Source organism: Thunnus albacares, chromosome 3 (genome assembly GCF_914725855.1).
Source record: "Thunnus albacares chromosome 3, fThuAlb1.1, whole genome shotgun sequence".
Taxonomy (NCBI): Eukaryota; Metazoa; Chordata; class Actinopteri; order Scombriformes; family Scombridae; genus Thunnus; species Thunnus albacares.
This window is the reverse complement of record NC_058108.1, coordinates 6,727,522-6,747,533: the sequence shown is the minus strand read 5'-3', so window position 1 is coordinate 6,747,533 and position 20,012 is coordinate 6,727,522. Positions and strand designations below refer to the sequence as shown.

General features: G+C 39.6%; 2 protein-coding genes across 3 annotated transcripts; both read left to right on the top strand.

The window, feature by feature from the left end:
• Nucleotides 1–4,208: 4,208 nt before the first annotated feature.
• LOC122978932 lies at nt 4,209–7,198 on the top strand. Its single transcript, XM_044346026.1, has 5 exons — nt 4,209–4,941; nt 5,348–5,530; nt 6,618–6,713; nt 6,836–6,876; nt 6,985–7,198. The coding sequence occupies exons 1-5, from the start codon at nt 4,626–4,628 to the stop codon at nt 7,117–7,119; spliced, it is 771 nt and encodes a 256-aa protein (XP_044201961.1). The 5' UTR covers nt 4,209–4,625; the 3' UTR covers nt 7,120–7,198.
• Nucleotides 7,199–14,277: 7,079 nt separating this feature from the next.
• LOC122978934 (CMRF35-like molecule 5) lies at nt 14,278–16,893 on the top strand. Of its 2 annotated transcripts, none has more exons than XR_006402774.1 (3): nt 14,278–14,790; nt 14,880–16,679; nt 16,806–16,893. XR_006402774.1 is itself a non-coding variant. In XM_044346028.1 (3 exons), the coding sequence occupies exons 1-3, from the start codon at nt 14,724–14,726 to the stop codon at nt 15,880–15,882; spliced, it is 432 nt and encodes a 143-aa protein (XP_044201963.1). In that variant the 5' UTR covers nt 14,715–14,723. The 2 variants fall into 2 exon arrangements, 1 of the variants encoding a protein (XP_044201963.1); XM_044346028.1 differs by lacking the exon at nt 16,806–16,893 and having other exon boundaries at nt 14,715–14,790; nt 14,880–15,194; nt 15,833–15,882.
• The last annotated feature ends 3,119 nt before the right edge of the window (nt 16,894–20,012 follow it).

Genomic DNA, 20,012 nt, shown 5'->3' with positions numbered 1-20,012 from the left:
ATGGCATGATCAATGTGTGGTTTAAAGGTAAGTTCAGAGTCAATCCACACACCTAGACATTTAATTTTTTCTACTTTCTGAAGAGATCTACCATCATTACAAGTTATAACCAAAGAGTTGGATTTGGAGTTTAGGTTCTGTCTCACACCAAGAAGCACTGAATAGCGGTAATGTGTTAGCTAACAACCACGTTTGTAGAATAGTAAAATCAGATTGCAGGGCCTTTTGAATTTGTGATATAGAAGCTTTTGATGTTTATATAGTAGAATCATCTTCATACAGTTGTGCACAACCATCAGAAAAGAAGAGTGGGAGATCATTAATAAAAACAGAGAAAAGAAGTGGTCCTAAAGTAGAACCTTGAGGCACACCTCTCCGCTGAGTAAGCAAATCTGACTTATACCGTCTCAAAACAGCACATTGCTTTCTGTTGTGAAGATACAAATTAAACCCCAGCAATGCATATTGGGAAAGACCAATAGCATGAAGCTTGTCAAAAAGAAGATAGTGATCCACCTGATCAAAAGCTTTGGTGAGATCAATAAATATTACTTCTGTGACCATGATCAGATGCAGAGAAAACATTGTTAATGAATTTTAAGAGAACAGTAGTTGTGGAAAAGATCTGACAGATCTGAAACGAAATTGATATTGAGAAAGGATATTATTATCATTATTCTTATTATTCTTCTTCGTATTATTATTATTATTAAGGTACTGCGATAATTAAGGCGTAATACTTGCAGATATCCAAATAGGTGGTACTTCACATGTACATAGTGAAAGATTAAACAGATCAGCCAATAGATAGATGAGAATATGAGATACTAATTTAATGAATTTAGTTTCAATCCCATCAAGTCCGGGACCATTGCTTGCTTTCATATCACGAATGGCATTGCAGAAATCAGGAGTTATTGAATGAAAGAAAAAAGAACTTTGATAAGCTGAAATGAAATTAGAAGTCATGTGTATATTGTTAGGAATTAAATTATGACAGACAAAGGAACAATGCTGTAGGAATGTGCATGCAATAAGTGAGGGATCATTCAGTATTGTATCAGCAACTCTCAATTAACTAGCAGAACATTTATCTGATGTATGAAATATGTTTATCATTTTGCTCCAGAACTGTTTAGGATTTTTGGAATTATCACTCAGACATTTTTTATAGTAATTAGATTTAGCATTTCAGACTTGAGTCTGAATTGTCTGTACGTTTCCCAGTCAATATGTTTCCTTGTCTGATGAAATTTTGCCTATAACTAAAAAGGGATACGAGTTTTGAATTGATCCAGGATAAAAGTCTGCACTTAACTTTTGACAGTTTCCAGGGAGCATGTTTATCAACCACCTGAGTGAATTCAGCGTAAAAGTCCTAAGCGTTTTGAACATCAGCTATTAACTTGAGTCTTTCCCAATTAATGGCAATTAAGTCATGATTAAACATGGTCCATGTTTAATTTTAACCAATTTTGGAGGGGTTTTAGGAACTTTTATCTTCCACACACATTAAACTGCTGAACAGTCACTGAAGCAATCTGACAAAACACCAGCTTTAAAGATTCTATTTCACCCCCTCGCAGAGGCAACTGGGTAAATCCCTGAACCCTATGTCCCTCCGTGCCAGTATGGGACGCAGAACTTGCGTGGTTTGTCTTGGCTCGGGTGCAGCCAGAGCTGTGCAAACCAGCGCTGGAGATTTATCATGTGCAGCAGCCCCAGGCGTACCACCGGACGGGCTGCCGACATCATCCTGAGGAGTGACGTAACGCTTCTTTCTGGTACCTAGGCTGTGGACCTCACACATTGGGTCAGCTGTAATATCACCTCCACATGTTCCTCTGACAGTCGTGCCGTAATTGTGTGGGAATCCAATAGTAGCCCGAGGTAGAGCATCTGCTGGCTTGGCTGCAGGGAGCTTTTGTTGAGGCTGATAGTGAAGCACAACTGCGTGATGTCCTGAATGACCAGCGCTGTGTGGGCTTCCAATTCCTGCCTGGATGTGGCAAGAATCAGCCAGTCTATGTGGATGAGGATTCTTACACCTTTCTCCCTGAGCGCTGGCACCTCCACACATTTGGAAAACGTGTGAAAGGCCAGAGAATATCCAAACAGGAGGTGGCAGTATTGATAGCTCTGTCCTCCCATCGCAAAGTGCAGGTTCTTCCTGTGGCGGGGCAGGATGGGGATGTGGAAGTAAGCATTGGTCAGGTCTATGGACGTCATCCAGTCACCTGGCTGGAGGCGCTCCAGAAGCTGTCTGACCATCAGCATGCAAAAAGGCCAGTCAAGATGCACAAGTCCAATATAGGCGGCAGTAAGGGCTTGATCCCTCATTGAGCTGGTCATGGGGGAGGGGGGCAGGGAAAATTTCCTTTTAGGGCTAGGCAAGGGTCCCGCCTCTGGCTTAGGTCCACTGTGCACACTCAGAGAAGAAAAAACACTCACCTGCGGGGTGTTGTGTCTGGAAAACTGCTCCTCTGTTGTGGTGTTTTGGTCGCCATCTTTCTTTGATTTGAACTATGAAGTTTCTGCAAGAATACTTGGTCATTAATTGAATTCAGGATCAGATGAAAGTTTGTGTAGCTACTGAATCTAGTTGACAGACTTGAGCTTCTGGAGCGTTAAATCATCTTGTTGTATGTGAGTAATGACAAACTTGGTCAGCTAACTGAATGAGCCTAAACTGTTGCAGGCTTGTGTGTAAGGTCTATCTAGATATACTTTAAGCAAGCAATCCAGGTGTGTGTAATAAACAAAACAAACAACAACCACAACAAAAAAACACAATAACACAATAAAATCAAGTTAAATCAATTATGCTTGTACAAAGAACAGGGTCCAGGGCTCCACATTAGGCAATAACAACTTGGCTCATTACTGCAGTAATGAGGAACTTGATAGAAAATTGAATGATTTCCGCTGTGTTTCAGTCTTGCTTGTTTCAGTCTTGCTTGTGTAGTAGGCTGTAACACTGTTAAGGCCCGATGAGGTAAAACTAAGTCTGAAAACTAGCCTGTCTGGAAGAATATGTTTTCATGGTAACTTAGAAAAAACTTGAATCAACTGTATGAAACAAAGTTTTTGAAAATATTCCTGATTTACCCCCTGGCTGCCCACTGACACCCGTGACACAGTCAGCAGACTGCCGGAGTTTCATGCCCTCCAGCCTCATGTACTGTAGATGCACTGAGGCACACAGAGCCAGATGCAAGAGCCTGGATAATAAACATAAACACTCAAGAGTTTCTTCTGTATCGCAGTCATAAACTAGCTCTTCAGAGTGGAGTGAGAGAGTGAAGGGGGCTGGAGAACTACTGTATATTCTTTGTCTTAATAATGTAGCTAAATAGGCATGGTAAAACTGAATCATGCTCATTTACTAATCACACCAGTGGAAGACTGCTGCAAACATTTGCTGCACAATCGCATCTTTGTACCTTTTCTGGATATTAAAAGCACTCATGTTTTATGGCATTAAAGCAGATAATTTGAAGCTGACTGCTGCATTTTGTCTGGTACTGCTGGAACACATTTTTCTTTTAATTACTTTGTTTTTAACTCGGATAAAGGATGGCGATTCTTCATATTGTCATGTTTTGTTGCTTCTCAGGTGAGTTATGATGTCTTTGTAGTTTTATTTATAAAAATTACATTCTAAAATTCATATGTGAATGGGAAGAAATCTTCAACCTTACAATGGTATATGAGTTATTGCAAAAATGAATATTATTGTAAACTGCACTGATGATATTCAGCATGGTGTTTTCTCAGTAAGAGGTGAAAATTGGTGTCACTAATTCATTACAAAATATTTAAAGGTATAGTGGTCGCCTAATGCAATTCCTGAACCCTCTGATATAGTTTAGTCTTATGGAATCAAACTGCTATTTTTATGACTGCTTTATTGACAGAAAAACAACCAAAAAGCCCATTCTACTGAATTAAACAAGTAAGGCATTGTTATTTAAAATTGTATTGCCTCAAACTGCTTTTTTGTAATATAATATGGTAGCGATGGTGGCTTTTTTGCACCGTGTAATACACTTGATTGCACACAGAGTGACAAAAATATCAAAACAAGTGACGTACTGTCTGTATCTTTAATACTGTAACTCTGTCAAATAAAGGAAAAATGAAAAACAATATATATACATACACCATGAAACTATTTCAAAAACAAACAGGGGCATAATTATGGGAGTGATCAAATAAAGTTGAATGAACTGCTCATTGCACTTAAATCATATAGTATAAAACAAATTTTTTTAACCAAAAATGTCTGAATATGTAGAGAAAAAGGACAACACAGCTTCTGTGGTTGTGTAGAATTGATCAAATTAATTGAAGCTGACAGTGGAATGAATACTATAAAAGTTCAAGTTTTGCATGACGTTTTCTACTTTCTAAGTTCTAAGATCCAAACCAGAGTGTCATAAGGATGTTTTAATAATTAAAAAGAAATCACTGTCTGCATCACTTCTCAAACTGTACTATTGTGTTCATTTGATACACAGTTTATCCACATTTCAACATTTGATCTCAGTGTACATAATGATTGTAATCAAAAGTAACAGGGCCCTTTGTGTTATACTGCAGCTGTATGTGCAGAGGCTACACCAATGCTGGAAGTAAGTGGCCATGTTGGAGGAGAGGTCATTATCCACTGCTCTGGTAGCTGGTCCACAAACAACTGCACCAGCAACATGTACTTCTGTAAAGGAGTGTGCTCCAGAGAAAACATTCTCATTCAGACTGAGAGGAAGACATCTGCTGTCACTCAACGAGGGAGATACAGCATAGAGATCAGCAGAGGGGATGGAGTCTTCAACGTGACTATAAAGAGGCTGAAGAAGGCGGATGCAGGGGGATATCACTGTGGGGTGGAGGGAAACTTTAAAGCCTTGTACCAGAAGGTCAATCTCAAAGTCCTAGATGGTAAGTTTTTGGTTAGAATCCTTTTAGATTTGTTCATAAAATTTACCGCAAATATTAGGAAGTTTTGGATATTAATAAACAGTTCAGGATGGGTAATTTTGAATCAAACAAACCTAACAATGTCAACTGAATGTCATTAAAGCACCTTAACATCACAGCACTGACCCCACCAGTATTTTCGTGTAGCTGACAATGTGAGAATGTTTGTTTTGCTCAGAAACCCTGAATTATTATATGCACTGTACATCTTGTGATGCCTTCTCTTCTCCACTAAGGCACAATATCACATGAGCAAACACACACACACACACACACACACACACACACACACACACACACACACACACACACACACACACACACACGCTATTGCTCACCAGTCATCCCCCGTCCTGTTCTCTCAAAGCGTCTACTGTTCCTCCTGGATCTCCCTCCTCCACTACCACCCTGCAGACCGAGACAGAAACTCTGCCCCAAGGCAGCTTCCCATCCAGCGCTGAACCGTCACCAGCAGCAGCAGTAACGCTGTCTGCTACAGACGAGAAAACAAACCAGAAGACAAACCAGAAGGCAGCAAGGACCCTCACAGGTACTTGTTACAAGCATGCTATATTTTCCTATAGCTTGGTTTGGTTAGTGTACCAAAGGATAAAATCTTTTAAAACTCTTATCTTTCAATTTAAGGGCAGTACTCATGAAAAAGGCTCCACTTTATCAAATGATATCACTGGATTGCTTTCTTACCACATATTTAAATACATTTATTTGTTTATTCTTAATCTTTGCCACATTGATTGATCTAAAATCAATCCACGAAAATTTGCAAAAGGCCTAAAAGACATCTGATGTGTAATGGTGACAAAGATATCATTTTACTGACAGGTCGCTAACTATTATTAAGATTTGTCTGGTAGTTAGATGTGCATAATATATAGAATTAAAATTGATTAAAAGGAAATGTATTATTATTATTATACAATAACAATATGTGTTTACATAGAGCCTTTCTTTATAATACACGGTGCTATAGAAGTGAAAGCAATAACACTGAAAAACAGTAAGAAAAACACAATAAAAGCTCCAATAAAATCACACATAACTACATAAAACTAAAGCACATAAAAAGATCACCTAATAAAATATTTATTTAAAAAAAAATCAAAAGTAGGTTTTCAAAAGAGATTTGCTTTTGCTGACTATTTTGGCTGAGATTAGAATATAATGTATTGCAGTAATCCAGAGACAAAAATCAGGGGTTTAACTACTTTTGCTAGGTTAGCTTCAGAAAGGAATGATACTGCTCACCTGAGGAAAGGAGGATTTACAGTGGCTTTCGCTTGTCCACTTGAAATCAAGTCTGAGTTTAATAGCGCACTTAAATACTGAGCTGAGGACTTAACATAAGCTGATAGGCTTCCAAGTTTATCCTGGAGTAGTAGTTTGTCTTTGGAAGGAAAACCAAATAAAAAACCTCCATCGCGTACTGATTAAATCAAAATATCTGCTGTGAAAAGGGTCTATTACAACATATCATTATACAATAACTCCCAGAATGCAGATTACATGTTTCAGACTGAAATTAAATGTAAGAATGAGAAGCTCACTCATGTTACTGTCTTTTTTTTTCTAATTCTGACACAACAATTGAGCCTCAAGATGGATATGATTGTTTGCAGATACCACAGTGGTCATCATAGTTTCGGTGAGCCTGGCTCTGCTGGTTTGTGCAATTATCCCTCTTATATTCTATGGACACTGGCGCAGTAATGCGGGTGAGTTGACACACATGCATCCATACATGTGCACACACACTACTTTCACCCCACAATGTGAACACAGAGCAGGCTCATGTTTGCTTGCACTCAAACATTGAATGAATCTTGTTAATTGTTAGTTTCAGAAGGTCAGAATGGAAATGAAGCAGACAAGGGTGAAGTAAGTGTTATTATTAACCTATTTTCATTTTGATTAAGTACTCATCTCTAATGAGAGTTCACTGCTTGGATGAAAGTAGTCTTAATGATGATTCTGATTTATTCGCAGGGGGATTACTCTGAGGAAACTGCAGTGGTGAGGCTGCAGTCTTTAGAACCCGATGTTGACCCAGAGTCCAGTGCTCAGGATGCTTCCCAGTACGCTGCCATCTACCAGGCACTTGATCCCAAAACTCTGGACTGAGCAGGCTTTCTCTGCTGAGAGATCATCTCTGTCTTTTCTCTGTATTTGAAATCAAATAAAGGACACGTGTTTGAGTATATTTCTGTTTGAGTGCATGTTCTTCACATTTGATATGTGAGATGACAAATCTGATGTGTGATGCAGACAAGATGCTGAGACATCGGTAAAGAAAGGAAAAGGAAATCTGCTCCTGTAATGACATAACGATATGTTATGTGCACAGAAAATGTCCCATAAAAAACACTGCGTAGAGACCTGCAGAGACCTGCGTAGACCTGCAGAGGGTGCTATACACAGTTATAATTCAACATGTCCACTGTTGAGTCAGGCAACCATCTCTCAAAGCTCCATGACCAAAATGTCTTTCTCTTGTTGCAATGTCAATGCGGTCAACAGGATCTGAAGACAGAGTGACCTCTTCATATTGTTGTTTGCACACAAATGTACACACAGACACACACACTGTACATTTCACACACACACACACACACACACATACACACACACACACACACACACACACACACACACACACACACACACACACACACCAAACTAACACTAACTTCTTACACCAGAATACAGCACAATGTCGTACTGTACATGACATTGTTGCTGCGTGATTAAGATTATGATTTTTTTCGATGATCAATCAATCAATTTTATTTATATAGCACAGTCAAATGCAAGTACCACCAAATTACAAGTAAAATGCCAAAATTAGAATAAGAAAAAGATTTAATAAAACCTACTTTAAATTAAATTAATTTAATAAGACAACAATAAAAGATAACTAAATGGTAAAGAACAGTAAAAATAATACAAGAAAATACAAGCAATAAAAGATACAGGTCAAAATAAAATTATAAAATTATAAAACAATACATAATATAAATTGATGTCAATATAACAGTAAAATGTCTATAAAAACATAATAATAATATAATAAGTAAAACTATAAAATAATATCACATTACATAAAAGCCAGACTAAACAGATAGATTTAAGTTTACATTTAAAAATATGAATATTTTCAGCTCCTCTCAGATCCTCTGAAGGCTGTTTCAGTGGCTCGGAGCGTAACGGCTGAATGCAGCATCAACAAATGTTTTTGTTCTGCTTTGTGTAAAAGTTAAAAGAGAAGAACCAGAGGATCTGAGGGACTTTCCTGGTTCATATACCAAAGTATCTGAGAGGCAGTCTGATGCAAGACCATGTAATGCCTTATAAACTGATAAAATAATTTTAAAATCTATGTGAAAAACATGCAACCAATGCAAAGACTTTAAAACAGATGCCCTCCTTCTGGTGTTAGTCAGCAGTATTCTGGATTAATTGTAGCTGATTCATTGTAATGATAAGCTTCAGAAAGCTCATTTTGGGAAAGGAAGTGATTATAACAAGATTGGTTTTCATGTGATATTAATGTAATGAGTTTCATAAGCTCAGTGGCCACATTGTTAATCACACCTCTATTTTTGGGATGCTCAAGTTCCCTGAAGTGTTGATCTTGGTGCAAGTCTTACACCCACAACTCTGTAACTCAACCACAATGACTCACATCTGTACTGTTGCCTTCGTGAGCCTCCACGTCTGCCACTTGTGCTTTAAATGACAACGTAGACATTTTCTGCTGTTCACACGTATATATAGTGCAAGTTAAGAATAGATTAGATTCAACTTAACTGTCATTGAACAAGTACAAGTACATAAGAACAAGATGAGTTGGCATCTAACCAGAAATGCAAATTAGGCATTAAGTGGAGTATTATGGTGAAGGAGAAGTACGCATTGATTGACGTAGTAGTTGTAGGCCTGCACAATAATATATATATATATATATATATATATATATATATATGTGTGTGTGTGTGCAGGTTATGAAATAAACAGTGTTGAATGCTGGTGTATGAAATATATAAACAGGTTGTAAATGAACAGTGAGTGCTAATGCGTGGAATATAAGGCTCAAACTGTAAGTTATTGGCCACATAAATTTGAACCCACATTTAAAAACATTAATAACTTACTTTTAGATGTCCTATATCTAAATGTTGTGTTATCAAGACTTGTGAGTTTAAATCACTTAAAACTTTAAAAACATGTCAAACTGTTTGTAACAGCAACACTTCATGGTAAGGGAAACGAAAAAGCATGAATTCAATCATGACATTCATAATAATAAGTTAATGAATGCAACAACTAAGGTATTTTAATCATCATGATTTCTGAGTTTATTACGTTCACATCTTCATAGTTAAAGTCTGAGAGTCATGAGATACTGTTAATTCTTGTACATCCCTGATAATTCATGAGATATTACATGAATTTCTTTTTCATGCATGAATTCATGATAATTCAATCTAGAGTAGCTGCTGATAGAAACCTTTTCTGTGTTCTTTATGCCATTTAGTGCCTGTATTTGTGCACTTATTGAGCATTTACATTACATGTGTTAATACGTTTTAACACCTGCTTAAAACAGCCATGACAAAGCAACTACAACATTTCAGTATCAACGTGAACTGTATCAAGTTGTATCGACACACATCTAACTCTAATTGCTGACTGAAGTATCAGTAGTAATGGTGAAGACTGAGTGGTTGTAGTAGTAGTAGTAGTAATAATAATAATAATAAAGTGTATGTAGGTGAATTTAATTTCCTGCTTTACTTTTAAGTTACAATTACCTGTATTGCAAGATACACATAAGGATTTGTACAATGTGCAGGGATACTGAAACTGGGTGTAGGCGTGCATCAGGGACAGCGCCCCTCTCACTTCACCTTTGTCTCTTCTCTTGGCTTCATGGCTGCCTCCTACAGCCCCAGACTTCTGTTTGTGAACAGTCAAAACCACAGGAAGAACATAGATGGTTAGAGTGCTTATTGATATTCTCTTTCATTTGCAAGAGGCTGTGCAGTGGTAGAGGTGGTGATTCAATGTGCAGAGCCTGCAGAGACTATACTCAGAAGAAGAACTAACCACAAGGCTATCAGAATGAAGACCTTTTATGTCTTCTACTGTCTTCTATACGGTAAGTGTGCTTATAAACAGTTTCCATTCATTTATCTATACATTCAGTTAACTGAAAGATGCCTTAACTCATGTCATTTTGGCAGCTACATGGACAGAAGGGGCGGATATCCATGTGGAGGGATTCGAGTGGGGAGTGCTCTCTTTCCAGTGCTCGCACAACTTTGCATGGAAAAACAATAAGTACTTCTGCAAGGATCCATGCAAAACCAATGAGGACATACGGGTTACTGTAAAATCTGGTGGAAGAGCAGAGGCAGAAAGGATAAGATTGGTGGACTCGGGCAACGGAGTCTTCAACGTTACCTTCAATCCACTCCATCTGTCAGACGCGGGGAGATACTGGTGTGCAGTGGACAGGCCTGGTTTTGATACGTTCACTGCAGTATACCTTACTGTAAAAGAAGGTATGTGCATGATGTTATAGTTATTCTTATCTTGAATTGCCGTAGATTCATCCTTAAACTGATTGGTATTACATTGTGTTTGTGCATTCATGAATGCACATTCTCCATACAGCTGTTGCAAATGACACAACAACTGTCATACTTGACGTTTCCTCCACATGGACGTATCAGAATATTTCCAGCTCAACACCACTGATATCTCAAATGGACACCAGTACAAATGCTTCAATAGGTAGGAAGAAAAAGTCATAAAGTTTCACCTTTATGATAATAAATAATAGATGAGTAAACTTTTAATATTCTATCCCACCTTATAGCCTCAAACTTCACTGATGGAGGAAAAAACAGCATCAGCGCAAGTGAGTTGGTATAGTTGGTGCACAAATATCAGCTGGTGACGGATACTTATTGTGTTTTTTTTTAATTATTGAGCCATCTGTCCTTTTTTTTGGTCAGGCACTGTATTGTATGCTACTGCCGGGGCTGTTATCATGCTCACAGTCTTGGTGGTGGCAATGAGCTTCAGGAAATGCAGAAAAAAACAGAAACAGCAACAAGTTTGCTCCAACAGTACGGATCACGTCAGTAACAGAGAGGTATGGATCAATATAGAAACTGGATCGATATGTCAGCATGGCTCTTCAGAGCACAACAGTCTTCCTAGAGAAACATGACGACTGTGTTGACAGCGAATTAAATAAATCTGACGACGATCAAGTTTCTTTTCCTGGTTTCAGAGGTCATGTATGTGTGGAGAGGAGTTTCCCAAAAGTCAATCACACCACATTTGTTTGTATTTCGAACCTGTGGTGAGTTTGAATGAAGATGCCTTAAAACCTCAAGGAGTGTGTTGCATTAAAGGAATAGTTTGACATTTTGGGAAATACACTTATTCGCTTTCTTGACGAGCATTAGATGAGAAGACTGACACCACTCTTATATCTCTTTGTTAAATACGCAGCTGCAGCCAGGACATGGTTAGCTTAGCTTAGCATAAAACAAACAAAATGATTTTGTGCAGTTCAGTTTTGGGGAACACTATATGGGTCAATAATTTTCAAATGATTTCCAAGAAGCTTCCTGATAGAACTATGTATTTGGTACTAATTATAGGGAAATAGAGACTGTATTCAATTCGTGCCTTATGAAATTATTATGAAGGGATTGTGGACATATAAAACAAAGTGTTGCTCGTCTTTTCAATTTATATTTTCATTATTATTTTCTGATATTCCATTTTGCAGTGCATCATATTTACAGTGCAAATTTCACACTAGATCAGTAAACTTTATGTGGCATCTATAAGTTTCACTGAGTATACAGACACAATTCAAGTAAGCGTAGTAAAAAAGCAGAGCACACAAGAACCTGCTGATTACTTTTCTTCACTGTCCAACAGGCCGACTGTGAGCGTGGTGAGACTGGGGAGGAAGTCCGATCCATTAAAAATCTATCTGAGAAGAAACAGGATCCACCAACATCTGCATCCACAGCAGCCGATTGTAGCGTACCCTTTCATATCTATGAAAACGTCTGCTGTGACAAAGATACCGCCTATTCGAACTACTCAGCCAGAAACATCCAAGACAAGCATGACGCCAGCCCTAGGATCTACATCAAACCGTTGCCACCTATAATATCTCAAAGGCCCGGTGATGACTGTCTAAGAAAACACACAAATAAAGAGAGCTGTACCAGTAAAGTGTTGACTTGTCACTCGAGATCCTGCTGTGATTCGGCTGAATCAAGGCCCAGATCACTTTGGTTTGGTCTGGATTTATCAGGAACAATCTGAGTTACTCTCAAACTTGGTATGATGTTCATGGACGTGTTACCTCTTATACTCTCCAGATATATCTAAGTGACATTATCTGTCACTTTGAACTACATTTTTTCCCCTTTACACAGGCAGGCTGAGGGGTGTAGACAGATTCTATCTTTGTTTAGATTTTGTTTCTGTCCGCTTGCCAAAAGAGAGACAATTTTACTTTTAACTTTAAAAATGGCATCTTTCCTAGCTGTTGTTTTGCAGAATTATTTTCCTTTCTTTTGAATATTTTTGCTTTAGTGATGACAGTCCAAGCTCAGATATATGGTTGTATACAATAACAGCAATATAATACCACAGCTCTGATTAAAATGTACCTTTATGAAACTTAAAATGTTCAATTGTTTGCTGAAACGGCTATCGTTGATAGACGTGTTGATTTAAGACTTAAATAACTTCTTTTAAGACTTTTAAGTGCTGTAACATCACAGTGTTCTTGCAGTGGACTGCATTTTATGATAAGGTGTTTTTTGTAAAGCACTTTGAGCTGCAAAAACTCTGTTGATGGCATTTTTTTCTCTCTGTATGCGCAAAAAACAATGGTCTCTCTGCATTCTCAAAGAAATGTAATATTTTCAGTTTAAAAAGTGTGATTTCACTGCTATTGTACATTGTAATGTACATGTGTTCCTGTAATGTCTATCCTCTGTATGTGGCTCAGTGTGTGTGAGGTCCAGGTATTCCTCATGTTGTGGGGACGTAAATCTGTCTACACAGTCATGTGGTGGGGACTCTCTGGGATTATGTGGTCGTGGATGAATCAACGCAATGTCCTCCTCTGACAAAAGCAAGTGTGTGCGTGTTTGTAAATGACTGACTGGACCTGATTATGTCATGATGCATACACACACTCTATGTATTCAGTTAGTGAGACCATGGGGAGAGAGAGAGAGCTTTAACCATTTTTGGGCTGATGCGTCTGTGTGTAAGATTTGAAAAGATTTGACTTTGGCGACACTCAGTGGTCATTTCAAAAAACAAAACGTGGCAGACAGCAACGTACACTGACATGTCCCACCGAATGAGTGTTTCCTGCACATCACTGCAAAACTGTGAAATATACTGCACTGTGTGTACTATCACGCTGTTGTATAATTCAAAATAAGAAGATGTTTTAGGCCTAGTTGCTTGCATAATATATATCTAAAGACAGACTTACTGAATTTTAGAGTAATGAAATAATGGAGGAAAAATTGAAATTTGGGAATGCCGAAGAGGGAAAGGCTTCAGGAGTGCAATTTAGAATAGAGGGTCAAGTCTAGAGGTCAGTTACAATCCTGATTTAACTTTTGCTGAGCTCCATTTTTGACCTGAATGTTTGAATCTAAGACACAAGTTAGATCCTGATGTAGTATTGCCGCTTGTTGTTCTTACGCAGATCAGATATTAATAATGCATGTTAAGATACAGTTTTGATGAAGAATATTTTATAAATTGTTTATTCATAGTAAGTGTGAGCGTTTTTCTTTTTCTGTCCTTTTTTTTGGCTACTTGAAGGAAGTGAAACACACTGTAAACACAAATGAATCTGTAGTATAAAGTTGCTATGGTAAACAAATACAACTGCTTATTTACACATAAAGCAGACACAGAGAAATTTAAGTATTAATTTAGAGTTATGTTTCAGTCAATCTAATAAATTAATAAAAGACTCCAATATTCACTCTCCTTTATATATATCTTTATATATATATATCTGGCTCCTTAGCTGCTAAATGCTCCATTATGTTCACCAACTAACTGCTAATGTCTCCGTCTGCGGTTTAATCCTGCAGTTGGTTTATTAAAGAAAACTTAGACAGCTATAGCAATAAAAACAGCAGTATTGATTGGTGCAGATTTAATTGCTTTAATAAATCACTCATTGATGCTTGTAGATCAATAATAATAGCATTTGGGTTAGTACATCATGGAAAATCCCTGTGGCTGCTGTACCAGACAGCAAGTACTGATGTGAGGCACAAGTACAGTCGACCTATGTGATCACTAAGGTGGACTACACAGGAGGATGGGATTGTTTTAAAGGAGTCAGTTCAATTTGCACTATTTTCTTAACTAAAGAAAAAACAGTGATTTACTGATGTGCATGGTGTAAAAAAGAGTTTATAAAGACATAGATAGGTCACTTTTTGAGTAACACAAGCAGTGATTTCACTTTCATAGGTTGAGTGTTGTGTGTGGGCAGCGTCATTCATGAAAGAGGAAGAGGTTTAAACTCATCAGCCTGAAAGCACCTGATTGAACACACAGACACGATCTTCAGACCAGATTGCTGCCTCATTGTGTATCTAGGGGAGAATCTAAGAGTGTGGACTGAAGGAAAAGTTGGAGTGATGGGAGCGTCCTGGATCTCATGGAGAACAACTCTAACTGCCATCATTACCATACTACAAATCCCAGGTGGGCTGTGTGCTTTTGCTTTGAGTTAAACTGCTTATTGAAACTTATTGAACAATTTTGCAACTAATACAGTTTATTCTGACTGACAGCCCTGATCGGTGTCAAAACCTCAGCTGTCATCGGTTTGGAGGGTCAAAGATTTGACTTCAGATGTGAATATCCACACGACAAGCAGAATAATGCAAAGTATTTCTGGCATGTTGTTGACAACATACCCTCTGATGACCTGATATGGACCAACGAACACGACCAGTTGGTGAGGAAAGGACGTTTGTCTCTGTACGACAACACCACCGGAGCCTTCTTCATGGTCAGCGTGGATAAACTCGTCCCAGTGGATAGTGGGACGTACTGGTGTGGGGTGTCAGATCATATCACTGTCATACAGCTGAATGTTTCCCGAGGTACAGTATATCATGTTACAGTATCACAGGATCATAATATTAACAGTTATAAAATATGTGGCTTTCAGTAATGCATATTATATTCAAATGAATATCACAAAATCTGATATCTGGTTAATGATTACTTTCATAGGTCGCTTACAAGAGAAATACTATAGTTTCTCAGACTATTTGTGGTGCTAAATCAGGTAACAGGACCAATCAGAGTGCTCTGACAACTGGAAAATATCACATTTTGTCCTGATATGTCCACCTGGTGATTGTGATCTAAAAATGTCTCAAACAAACTCTGAATAAACTCATAAACTCAATAAATTCAATTCAATTGTATATATATACAACCGAGGTTATATCATGGGACTTTTTCTCATAGGGCAGGTCTACACTGTACTGTAAATGAGAACTAAGTAGAATTACTTTCACCACACATGTTCCTCTTCTGAACTTTCTTTTCTGTAAAAATGCTGCAGCAATTATACTATTAAACTAATTATTGTTTGGTTTCCTTCAACAACAGCAACCCCCCCAGAAAATCTCATACATTACAGTAAGATCTATGTAACTAGACAGTACATCAGGCTGCTCTGTGTGTATTTATTTGTGTTTACCTAAATACTTTGTGCTCTTGTCTTTTCCAGTAACTGTAACACCAATCTCACAAGAGAACATCAGAGTAGATAGTAAGTGACGTGTGTGTGATGTGTGAAATTGGTATGTTTGTGGAAAATGAGTGTACAGCCAAGTTAGCAGCTCTGTTGGGCTGTAATGAGACATTGACTGCAGTGTTTTGAACTAAACGATAACATGCTCACAATGACAGTGCTGACATGCTGATATTTAATGTTTATCATGTTCATTATCTTAGTTTACCATGTTAGCATGCTAACTTTTACTAATTGGCAATAAACACAACAGCTGAGGTGGATGGTAATGTCATGACTTTTGCTGATGTTTGGTCATAAACCCAAGTATTGGACAAAATTTTGACCTAAAAATAGTGCTATATGAAAAATGAAGGGATCACCAAACTTATTATGATTCATCACGAAGAGGACAGAAATGTCTATTCAAAATTTCATAGCAGTTTGTTCAGTAGTTGTTGAGACATTTCACTCAAAACCACAAATGTCAACCTCATGGTGGTGCCAGAGGAAAAGGCAGGGACCTCCATATCTTCCTCTGTGGACCAATAATGTTTTACAAAATTTTATTGCAAACCATTGAATGATTATTGAGATATTTCAGTCAATCAAACTGGTGGACTAACAAATTGACATCCCTTTAGCCTGGCTAAAGTTTGTATGTGTGTGAGTTAATCCTCAGCCGGCTGATCATCAGTTGTCGTTCTCTCCTGCAGAGCATAACCTGCCGCTGTTTCTGACTGCAGTGATGTGTGTGGCAGCGCTGCTGTTTGTGTGTCTCTTTACACTTTGTCTTCTGCTGGCTGTTAAACACCGGAGATCAGGCCCACACCAGAATAGAGAGGTTTGTTCAGAAACCTTTTTTTGTCTGATGGAAATAGCACATTGTCCAGTGAATCATTTTGCATAGAGAAAATAATATGATCTCTCATGTAAGTTCACCGTCATCAGGTTTCTGCTCATCCCACAGACATCATCTGACTACGAGGCAATGACACCTGATGTAAGAACTGAACTTGAACTTCGCTGCGGCTGTTCAGATCCAGACTGTGCTGATCTTTCAGCTTCATCACCGCCAAAACCTGACCTCTGCACCCACTTCACAACAAAGCAGCGGGAGTCTACTGTCTCTTTCGGCCTTGATGAATACGCAGATGTGGATGTGTCAGGTAACATCTGCCAGTACCAACAGCTGGATCTCAGCCGGTTAGAGGAACACGTCTATGACAGCCTTCATGGAAACAACGTCCCCAAAGATGGACCTCTGGCAGTCAAAGAGAAGATTAACTGTTGATATGACTGTTTCAGGATAATTCCAGGCTTATTATAACTTTTTAGTCATCATTTCATAATTTTAATGTTAACCTATATTTTTCAACTTGCCATGTTCCCAGATCTCACCAATTAACTTGGCGAATAAAGTCTTGAAATAAAGAGTGAGGGATGCCAATTCAAGATTTAATGACTCCGGATCTTTAATAAGTCAAGTAGTTATACTGTTATTTTTGCTGTTTTTTTCCTAGAGGAAAATGTATATATGTACTGTATATATGTATGTGTTTTCGATGGCACAAACAAAATAAAAAGACTCAAAAGAGAGATGCTACAGTCTGAGCAGGAATCTCTACTCAAGCCATCAGATTTAAGTCCACCAAGAAGACTGGATGATGTAACCACAATCTTACTCAGCTTTATTGTATATTTCATCAAAATAAACCAAGTGGTAATGTCTAAGGGTGTCCTCGCATTAATTATTTACCTGCCTGAGACCTCTTACACTTTCACTGTGAGACATGTGAGAGATAGTAGAGACTTTCTCATTGCTCTCACATGTTCTAAGTGGTTTTGGAGAGAGATGTAGACAGAGGAAACTGGCTAAACATAGGAAGTGTGACAACAAAGAGGAACCTCTGACAATGAGTTGACACTCATTTAGAGAGGATTACAAAGGTGTAAAAACTGGGTGTGAAAGAAAAGGCAAGTGACAAGTAAAGATGCACAAATCATAAGACCAGCATGGAGATCTGGCGGTGAGTAGGAGGTTGCACCCCATATTTAAGCAGACCTCCTGATGAGTGGCAGCTGTTCGCCCGACTTCTGCACACCTGTCTCCACTTCTGCAATTAGAACCCAGAGAGAGACACACACACACACTAGGAGGAGGCAGAAGTGGAGGGCATTGCCTCACAAGCGACTCGATCTCCCAGGTGATGGCGGCAATGACGCAGGTGGGTGGCAGGATGGGGTCTGGAGTGGGACTACTCTCCTCGATGGTGAACTGGCGTGACAGGACATCGGGATTGATGTTACAGGAGCCTGGACGATAAGTGAGGGAGAAGTTAAATCTGCCAAAAAAATAGAGCCCACCTTGCTTGACGTGCTTTTAGTCGCTTAGCTGACTGGATGTAGGAGAGGTTCTTATGGTCGGTCCAAATGACGAAGGGTTGGTTGGAACCCTCCGACAAATGATGCCACTCCTCCAAGGCCAGCTTAACTGCAAGAAGCTCCCTATTGCCGATGTCATAATCCCTCTCAGCAGGAGAGAGTCTACGAGAGAAAAAGGCACAGGGATGGAGTTTATTATCGGCAGAGGAACGTTGTGATAGGATAGCGCCCACCCCAGTGTCAAAGGCATCCACCTCTACCACGAACTGAAGGGCAGGGTCAGGTTGGACAAGGACTGGAGCGGAGAGGAAGCGGCGCTTGAGCTCCTTGAAGGCCGCTTCAGCCTCAGGCATCCACCGAAAGGGAGTGGAGATGGAGGTGAGAGCAGTGAGTGGGGCAGCGATGCTGCTATAATTCCGGATGAACCTCCGATAAAAATTAGCGAACCCCAGGAACTGTTGCAGTTGCTTGCGGTTGGTGGGTGCTGCCCACTCTGACACAGCGGAAACCTTGGCGGGGTCCATCTGCACCTCTCCTTGTGTGATCACGTAGCCTAGGAAAGACACTGTGGGGACATGGAACACACACTTCTCTGGTTTGACATAGAGTTTGTTTTCGAGTAAGCGTTGGAGTACCTGCCGTACATGATTCTCATGCTCCTCAGGGGACTGGGAGAAAATCAGGATGCCATCCAGATAGACGGAAAGGAAGCAGTTGATCATGTCTCGGAAGACATCATTAACTAGAGCCTGGAAGACAGCAGGAGCGTTAGTTAATCCAAATGGCATGACAAGGTACTCAAAGTGCCCCAAAGGTGTGTTGAAACCTGTCTTTCATTCGTCCCCCTCCCGGATACGGACAAGGTGGTAGGCGTTCCGCAGGTCCAGTTTGGAGAAGATGGTGGCTCCATGGAGGGGGGCAAAAGCAGAACTGATAAGAGGCAGAGGGTATTTGTTTTTTACAGTGATGTTGTTTAAGCCACGAAAATCAATGCATGTTCTCAGGGTCCCATCCTTCTTACCCACAAAAAAGAAACCAGCACCCACCGGAGAAGATGAAGGTTGAATTATACCTGCGGCCAGAGAGTCCCATATATACTTCTCCATCGCCTCCCGCTCTGGCCGGGAGAGGTTGTACAGCCGACAGCAGGGAAGAGGGGCCCCGGGCAGGAGGTCAATAGCACAGTCATATGGGAAGTGTGGTGGCAGGGACAAGGCAAGATGTTTACTGAAAACTGGGCCCAGATCATGATAAATCTTTGGAACAGTGGAAAGATCAGGAGGCTCTGGCAGGGGCAATGACTCCGTGATGGCAGGGGCTGAGGCAGAATGCAAGCAGTTAGAATGACAGAAAGTACTCCAAGAGGTGATCTTACCCGTGGTCCAGTCTATATGTGGGTTGTGGGTCAGTCAATGATGTGAAAACTGATGACCTCTTGATGGTTTCCAGACAACCGGAGGGTTACAGGGACTGTTTTGTGGTCTACCAGGGCCAATAGCTGACCATTAAGGGCTTTGGCCTCCAGAGCCGAATCGAGGGGCTCCATCTCGATCCCTAGTTGCATGGCCATGTTGCGGTCAATGAAACTCTCATCAGCTCCTGAATCAATGAGAGTGGGGAGATGTAATGACTGGATGCGCCAGCAGATGGTGGCGTTGAGTAGTGGCAGAGAGGGAGATGATCTGGCTGCTCGGCTCATCAGTATTTCTCCCAATACTGATGAGCCGACTCTTTTACTGGGCGCGTTGGACAGGTGGAGATGAAGTGACCAGCTTGGCCGCAATACAGGCAG

Bases quoted from the DNA above. Each gene is read 5' to 3' on its own strand.
- LOC122978934 (XM_044346028.1), top strand. From the start codon at position 14,724: ATGGGAGCGTCCTGGATCTCATGGAGAACAACTCTAACTGCCATCATT. The intron at 14,791-14,879 runs GTGGGCTGTGTG...TCTGACTGACAG, and splicing joins TACCATACTACAAATCCCAG to CCCTGATCGGTGTCAAAACC. The intron at 15,195-15,832 runs GTACAGTATATC...TGTCTTTTCCAG, and splicing joins ACAGCTGAATGTTTCCCGAG to TAACTGTAACACCAATCTCA.
- LOC122978932 (XM_044346026.1), top strand. From the start codon at position 4,626: ATGCTGGAAGTAAGTGGCCATGTTGGAGGAGAGGTCATTATCCACTGC. The intron at 6,714-6,835 runs GTGAGTTGACAC...GTTAATTGTTAG, and splicing joins ACACTGGCGCAGTAATGCGG to TTTCAGAAGGTCAGAATGGA. The intron at 6,877-6,984 runs GTAAGTGTTATT...ATTTATTCGCAG, and splicing joins ATGAAGCAGACAAGGGTGAA to GGGGATTACTCTGAGGAAAC.